Source organism: Alligator sinensis, unplaced genomic scaffold, assembly GCF_000455745.1.
Source record: "Alligator sinensis unplaced genomic scaffold, ASM45574v1 scaffold96_1, whole genome shotgun sequence".
NCBI classification, from domain to species: domain Eukaryota; kingdom Metazoa; phylum Chordata; order Crocodylia; family Alligatoridae; genus Alligator; species Alligator sinensis.
In genome coordinates, this window is record NW_005842402.1 from 1326493 (window position 1) to 1335263 (window position 8771).

The window sequence follows — 8771 nt, forward strand, 5'->3', positions numbered from 1 at the left end:
ACTCATGCACTCAGTTTAATACCAGAATAAAGTTTCTGTATGCAGTCTTAATTTGGCTCCTTTGGTATAGTCTTTATTACACATTTGTATGCTATTTTTTTTCTGAAGGATCCTTACTTTCATTCATTGTACAAAATGAAGTTGTATTCGTTTGAGTCTCAGTTATGCGGGGAAAGAGGCTTTAGCTTGCATACTTCCATTTTATTTGTTGCAGAAATGTGCTGAAGAGATGTGTGCCCCATTGTGCAAGGAAACATAAGCACTTAGTAATGATACTCTGTGCTTCAAAAAGGTGCTGTTAAAAAGATTATATACTTGGATTCCTGGTGCCTTTACATAGTCATATGTGCATATATTATATGTAAAATGCATTGTAATGCTAGAGAGTTGAAAAACGTTAACAAACTGTAGCAAAGAACTGCTATGTAAATTAAGCATATGGCAAATAGTCTTTCTATTCCATGGGAATTATGTGTATTGTATGTTTAAGCAGTTTATGGAACAGAAAGGGGAGGGAGATTAGATTGGCAAATAGCTAATGGGCTATGTGGATGTTGTCATGCTTTTTACCCCCTAATTGGAAACTGATAGGCACCTCTTTGAAATGTTCTCATTGGAAACCAATGCTAATAATACCAATTTAAACCTAGTGAAACCAGGTTAGTAGCTTCAGGCAGAATTTAGATTGGCCCCATAGGTGCCTCCAATTTAGGCTTCAGCATGCTTAATTTTAAAATTAGGTGCTGGGTCCCAGGAGAGTAATTCAGTGGCAAGGTGTTAGGCCCCAACATTCCTTTTATGCAGTCAGTGAGGAGAGTGAGGTTCCTGAGGCAGTGTCTGTACTTCACCAATAGGTAAGGATAACTTAGATCAGGGATTGTCAACTGGGGGTACTTGGATTGGTCCTAGGGGGTATGTGCAGGCAGGCGGGGGTCCTAAAGAAGGTTGAAAACCCTTGATTTAGATGTATATCTAAATTCCCACTCCTCTCTGGAGTGTAGGCATGTCAAAGCTGTACATTAGGTGTTTCCATCTGTTTGGGATTCTGGGCTTGGTATTCTTTTCTGAGTAGGCACCTCATTAGTGCTGCTGATGCCAGTGCCCACCTTTTATATAGTTGTGTAGCAACTGGAGCATTTCCCCTAGGAATGGATGAGGCATGTCCTAGATCGGAGGTGGGCAAAATACAGCTTGCAGGCTGGATCCGGCCTATCAGTTGATTGTATCCAGCTCACAAGTGCCCCCACGGAACTCTGCATAGGGCCAAGCCTAGCCTTAGGCAGCCTAAGCCCAGCCCTGGATCTAGCCAGTGAGTATAGCTTCCAGAAAGGCTGCTCCCCGTGCAGCTTCAGCCACCCAGGTGCTCCTCTGCTCACCTCACCTCCAGTGGCTTCTCCTTCTGCTCCTACTGTACCATTACTTGCAGATAAGTTTCAGCTAGGTTGTTCCTGCCCCAGCACATGGGGCTCTGCCTTCAACTGCTGGCTGTCTTCCACCCACTCTGCCTGCATGCAGCGTGGGCTACCCCAGGTGCGAGCAACCAGGGCTTGGCCCCATGTGGAGTGCTGCGGGGGCAGCTGTGGACTGCACAGCCTGCGAGAGCTGATGCATGTGCCCCTTACCCCCTCCTTCCTTCCCTCTCCCCCCAGCTGGCTCCTGGGACCTAGTGCCCTCCTTCACCCCCCACACCTCTCCCATAGGACAGGGGCTTCCCCACAACCCCACTCCACTATCCAGGCCTTGCCCGCCTGTCTTGCTCCCAAACATTGCTCCCTGCCTGCCCACTGCCCCATTCCACATTGGAAGTTTTGGTGAGTTGTTGCAAAAGGGAGGGGGATGTGCAGGGAGTGCAAACCTGGGCTGCGGCAACTGATCAAAACTCCCTATGTGGCCACTGGGCCCAAATAATTGCCAGACCGTGTTCTAGGCCCTCTGAGCATGCATACTATAGGTGTCACTCTGCCTTGTATCTAGGTCATGATAGAGCTTAGGTAGAACAAGGCACCTGGCTATTCTATGTATGTGTGGAAACCTAAGTTTAGGCATCTAGTGAGTTTTCAGCACCAAATTTGTGTGCCTAGTGGATTTAATTACATGCTAAGATTTTTTTTATTTTTTTTTGCAAGGCAGGGGTGGGGGTTGACTGCTTGAACAAGGATATTCCACATCTCTTTTTGTGATTAAAGCAACTACCTAGGTATTTAGGGTGCCTGTAGACATACCTGGAGGCTGCTTTGGCGCACTGCGATTACAGCATTTTGGAGCAGACTTGATTAATTGAGTCTGCTGGGACGTGCTAATTAGCATGCTCCAGCCAGCTGCTGCATCTTGTGTCCCATCACTTCAAATAGCAGCGGGGTACTTTAACTAAAGTTTATTTGATGAGCTTTAGTTAAAGTGCCCCCGCTGCCATTTTGACATGCAGGGATGCTGGTACACGAGATGCTGTGTGCGCTTTAATTAGAGCATCTCTTGGAGCCCCTGCCTCTACCCCTGGAGCACATGTAAAAATGCCTTTAGTTTACTGATCTGTATGGGACACCCGGTCTTTTGTTCAAGTTAATTTCAGACAAAGAGGAGCCAACTTACCAAAATTTTAGACTGCAAAATTAACAAAATAATGAACGTTTTGCACAAGTTCTAAGACTTTTATAGAGTTACACCCAGAGATCCATGACTGGTAATCTTGTAAGTTGTCTCACTGAAGCTGCTACTTAAAGTTAAACATGTATTCAAGGGCTTGGGTGGACTGGGGTCCTGTGAACTTGGATCCAATGGGAATGTTTCCACTTATCTTCATGCCACCCTCAAGAATGCCACTGAGCAGCATGCCTCACTCATTCACTGTCAATGTGTATGGTGCAATTCCCCAAAATGAGGCAACGCAGAGAGGTGAGCCTGGTCTTAGGTTCTTTGCCTCAGATATATTTACTCATGCACTCTTAGTTAGGGCTGATCTAAGGTGGCAACATTACCTCCTTTTTGGAAGTCAGTGTGCACTAAAGTGGGACATTTTTTGTGGCAGCAGTTCTGGACATGGCACGAAGGTAATGTCGAGATGCCCAGTTAGTTTAGGTGTCATTTTATTTTTTTATGTATCCTAAGCATATTGTTTTGTTAGTTTCCTGAGGATAAAAACTGTTTTTGCTGATGAAAAATATAAATATAGGACATGATAGTAAGATGGAAGGATTCTCTGTTGACCTGCTTGTACTTTTTGCTCTTTGTGACAGGCACTATGATGCTTGAACTTCAGGAGAAGGTAACTGAGTTGGAAAATTGGAAGGAGGGGAAAGGACTTATCATCCGTGGTGCAGAAAATACTTTTTGTTCAGGGTCTGATTTGAATGTTGTCAAGGCACTATCAAGTATGCAGGTAAGCAATGATAAAGCTCGCATTCCAGGAGGAAAAGGTGCTTCACAATATTTTTGTTGTAATTATTTGTATTTTTTGTATTCTCCTTTTTGTCTCGTAATGTAGAATACGCTGCTTGCATTTCAGAAATAATTACTCCAGTGGTGACATAATTTATTTATAATTCAGAATGTTAAGTACATATTCTTTCTACTTGTTCTTTTCCTTTCAAAAATATGATTTCAGGCCCTTCAAGAAGGGCCTGAAATCATATGTTACTTCATAATGGTATGTCACCATTATGAAGTAACAATTTTAAAAAGACCTGAATGAAATTGTTTTTTTGTTTAATAGCCATTAAGGATAATCGTTCTTTACATAATCCATTTATAATCAAAGTACCACAGATAGAAGGAGCGGAGGGAAGAGTGCTGTTACCAAAAATATTACCGTATTTTTGCGCATATATCCCATGGGGTATGTCACAACCCAAGGGTGTGATTTTTGTTTGTGTGTGCTTCGGCACTGCTAAATTATTTCCCGCCACTCGTAGCTTTCTTTGCAGGGTGCATTTCTAGGTTGCAAAAGAGAAATGCACGGTGCAAGGAGTTCCCGCCATTCGTATGCGGATTTGTGTCCCACTATTGGCCAGTTCTAAATTATTCCCACGTGGCGGCTAGCGATTGGCCTGCTAGCTGTATAAGAGGCTTGAGTGGTTTCCACCCAAGTTGCAGAACTCTGAGGAGAACCCCGCAAGGGAGGACTCCACAACCATCTGGAGGAGGAGGAGGGCTTTACATCTTGTGAAGATCTTTAAGCGCTGCGGAGCCTATCGAACCCAGTGTATACCTCAAGAAGGCTATAGGGGTCTGATCAGCCTCTCGCCTCTCCCCGTCACCGCCTGATCCCTCGACGTACCCTTCCCTGCGCGCAAGTTCCACGGAGCCTAGCAAACTTCGTGTGAGTGTATTCAGAGCTCTTTGCTTTGAGTTACTTTCTTCAGTTGACACGACGGGCTCGCGGTTTAGAGCCTTCAACCGGATGGGCTAGAAGGTTCACTGGAAGGAACTCTAGTCCGCCTCTCTTCTTTTCTGTCTGTAACTGCAACTCAAGCAAGTTTTCCTGCCTGCACTGCGACCATCTTCGGTGTAAGTAAAATAATCTTAAATCAACCGCTAAGCATCCGTGCCTAATTCTAGCGTGCCGCCTGCCTTCCCCAACCCGGCATGTCCGGGCTGCTGGCCATAGCCCGCCGCGCGAAAAAAAATCCCCGAGGGCCTCGGACCGCTCCCGGCCCGCACAGGGTATACGTGTTTTTACAAAAAAAATGGATGGGTATGGGCTATACAGGGGTGTGGGCTATCAATGGACTTTTTTTCCCCGCCGGGCCCAGGGAGACATTTTTTTAATTGCTGACATTGCACTAAGCCCTGCATAAATTGGAAAAGTAGGCACAGTCCCTACAGTCCCTGTCCCAAAGACAAGCTTAGACTCTGATTTTTGCAGTCAAATCCACATGGACAGACTTGTGCATATGCACATACTTGCATTAACTTCTTTAGGGCTTGAGATGCAGGGGCAGGACCTAACGGGATGAAACAGAATGGAGGACCCAGAGGATGACTGAAGCATACCAGATGTTTTATTTTAATTTTACATTTTTAAAGACATGTGTGACATCCCTATTTCTGAGAGTAGAACTGGGTGTTTCCATATAAATAAGATTTCATGAGGGAGTTTAATGAAAATACCAGCTTCTTAAATCATGGGGTATTACATCTCAGAGCACTCCTGATTTCAGTCACATCAGGTACAGATGATAAAAACTATAGTAGAGCCTGCATTTTCAAAAAGTGTTAAGTGGTTTTCTTGGGCACCTAATTCAAGACACTTTGAATGGTCCTGTTTTCCAGAGGATAGGAACTTGATACTTTCTGAATATCATAGTCTATGAAGAAGTTGGACACGTTGGGTAAAAACATTTCTCCCAAGAGAGAAAGGCTTTTCTCTTGGAATCCTACAGACATACAAGCCCATTGTCCCACCTGAAATATCTGTGAAGCATGCGAGACAAAATGTGCTGACACTTTTTCCTGGGACAGACTCTTCTTTTGTCACAGGTTTTAACTTGGATTAATTAGAAACGCCTTAAATCTGATGTCTTTTTAACCTCTTGAAATCAGAGATCACTAGAAGCTTAGACCTGAGTGAGCAGCAACCTAGTATTTTTCTAACAAGCAAATAGTAACTGAATTTTTTCAGACAAAATTTGGGTCAAATTGTTCTTCCTAATTTGCAAACTAAGCTTTTTTTGTTTGAATATCGTATTAGATCATTCTTGATGGTATTTCTATTTTGATATAAGCTCTCTTTGATATTCAGCACTGTGTCAGTATGTTTATACAAATTGCACGAAGCCACTGAAGTGGAAAGAGGGCTGAAGTAAAGGACTCCTTACTTACTTACTTACCTACTGGGAGGAATAGAAATGTATATGGAAATGTGGAAATGTATATAATATTGCTCAGAGAATTAATTTTTTAAGAAGCAGCCAGATCTCACACAGGTATTAAAAATAATAATAGCCATAAATACTGATCTAAGAACATCTACATCTACTCATTTTATATGCACTTTTGGTCTAATGATCTTAGGAGGGTTCAAAATAATTCTCTGGAAGAGAGAAGCTTATTAATATTTGCCAATTGCTGAACCATTCATGTACAAAGATTTAATATCTGTATCAGCAATAAAACTTTATAGAATAAGGCATAACAGTTATTTTATTCAGCCTTGCAGAAATCTACTCATCTCAGGTGAGAGAGCTCTGTTTTGACAGAGATTAAAATGTTAGGTTTTTAGGTGGTGTGGGATGTTTTGTTTGTTTCCTCATGGAAAAACTGTGTTTGGGCTGGTACTTTTTAATCCATGGCTTTGTTTTGTTTAGTTTGGTTTAGTTTAATTTAGAGGTTTTTTTGGAGGGTTTTTTTTGCAGTTACTGGAAAAACAGCTATACAATGAGTTGTTTTGTAAATTCAACACACATTTTGCCTGTTTTCTCTGATTCAAAAGAATGAAGGCCAAGACAGTTTAAAGCAGGCAAGGTCCTTTGGGTAGATGAGATTTCTTTTATTAAACCAACTGTGTTGGACCAAATGGCTACAACCAACAGCAAAGACAATGTAAGGATGTTCATGCCCTCTAGTGGCTCTTTCACTTCCCTTGGCCTGTAGAGTCACTTCTCACATGAAAGAAAAACTGGTAGCCTTGGACAGATACAGTCCCTGTTCTTCCTGTGTGAGTGCCTGTGATATATTCTCTGTGACATGTTCAATACAAAGACTTTTTTTGATAAATAGAATTCAGGATTCATTTTTCTGTGACTTGGTCTATGGTGGAACAGACCCTTGCTCTTTGGTGGACCAGAAGGGGCCAGGTGAAAGGAATGGGGCATACAGGAGACCTATACCTTTCTTCCCTCTCAAGAAGCCATAAAGCAGCTTAGTATGTGGGCTATCAGTATAGTACCAACCATTTGGTGGCAATCAGTGAAAAGCTGGCTCTCACCAACTATAAACTAAGCTCATTGGTTTTGACAGGAGGAGTAATGTTCTGACACCATCTATACAGCTTTGCGTTTTACTTTGTGATTGGGGCTTTATTCTCCTAGCAAGCAGGCTGATCTTTGTATCCACAAATAGTTCCCTTCTCTATTTCTGCTTACTTTCTACACTTTAATTAGTTTTTCCCCTTACTCTGAAGATGGCACTGCAGCTGATTGTTCTAGTAATCGCTAATGAACACATTTCTTATTTTGGTAAAAATTGTCAGGTAACTTACTTTTTTCCCTTCTAAAATACTGCATCAGAAAATCCTGTAAATATGTATTGGCCAGGGCTTGAAACAAGATTTTTCTTCTTTCTTGGGGTAGTTATTTTTCTCTTGTACTTTTTCTATATGAGATCCATTAATCTCTCTACCACCTGTGAGAGATTCTGAAAAGTACCCAGTAGGAAGACCATGTATTTGTCTGCTGAATCATAGCGGTGTTTATTGAGCTGGTTCATTGCAGCATTAATCTCAAATTTCTATTTTGACTTTCAGCATGAAATAGTGTGTGTGTTAAGATGGCCATTTGAATGCAGAAACACCACTGAGTTGTGATACAATGAAACAAAGCTCCCACTGGAGAATCAGTTTGGCTGTTTGCTGATAATTACAGCATACAAATTGCAGCACTGGTATCTGAATGTGAATATTGTTACATGAGTTCCTCTGGGAGTTTTGAGGCTTTTTTTTTTCTTTTTATATGAAAATGTTGGGCATGATCAAATAGGGCTTGTTATTGCATACACTGAGAATGTGTGTTGAGACTGACTTCTGTGGAGGTAGATCAGACCTGGAATAAAAAACTGGAATCTTTTTGATTAATGCCATGCTGATTGTGAAAGACAGTCTTCAACTTTTAAGAGGGATGAATGAGGCAGATCCTCTGACTTAGTTGGAGCTATGCAGTTTGCACTGCCTGAACATCAGCCCTTAAGTACTAAAGTGCCACTTGGCTTGTACAGAGAAATGTTCTTGCCTCTTGCTCTTCAGAGCCCACAAACAAATGGACGAGTATGGTGACATGCTCACTTTATTTTAGCAGATGGTTCTTCCAGTTACCAGTTAAGGCACATTGATAGTGTAATGGAAAAAGAACTTCACTTGCCTGTCATTTTACCTGCTGACATGCAGATGGAAAGATGCTGATACTTTTAACTAGAAACACAGATTATAAATATACTTATATAAGCAAAAGGGAGTTGTTTGTTCATCACTTTAAAATTGTTTTACGTGGAGACCTGAGGCTAAAATCTGTTCTGTTACCCACCAGTTGGGTTTTCCTTGCTCTTGTCCCCACAAATTGCTACAAGACTTTTGGCACTGTTTTATAATTTTTTGAGTCAGCACTAACACATTTGTTATAGATGCACACAAATCTGTGAATAGATTTTGCAAGTTGATAAAAGAGGGGGCAGAAAAAGAGGTCAGAATTTTTCAGTTGAAATGGTTTTGGCTGAAAACAAATGTACAGTGAAAAATTTTATCTTGCTAAAATGTTCTGGTTTTCAAAAGGCAAACATTTATACTGAAAACTGAATGCTTACTGTCATGGCGCAGGGTCTTGCAAGAGGGCCGTGATCTCCTCAAGGCCCCCTTCCCATGCCAAGTTGGCCCAAAGGGCACCCTCACTTCTCGTCTGCCACGTCTTTGATGGAGATTAAATGTATGGGAGGCTGCCTTACGTCTTCTTGAACATGGTCTGTTGCAATATCTGACCCTGTGGACTTCCGGACCCCTTGTGGGTCCCGTTCTGCAATGGGTGCTGTAGGGGCACCCTAGCCTTATGGGCTATGTGTGGTTCCAGCCA

The 8771-nt window shown here is 42.2% G+C and overlaps 1 protein-coding gene across 1 annotated transcript in view; it reads left to right on the forward strand.

The window, feature by feature from the left end:
• Positions 1 to 8771, forward strand: part of ECHDC1 (ethylmalonyl-CoA decarboxylase 1) — a 66586-nt gene that overhangs the window by 20909 nt on the left and 36906 nt on the right. The window contains exon 3 of the mRNA XM_006029885.3: positions 3234 to 3376. Within this exon, the coding sequence (XP_006029947.1) occupies positions 3234 to 3376 (143 nt within the window). The remainder of the gene's footprint in view (positions 1 to 3233; positions 3377 to 8771) is intronic.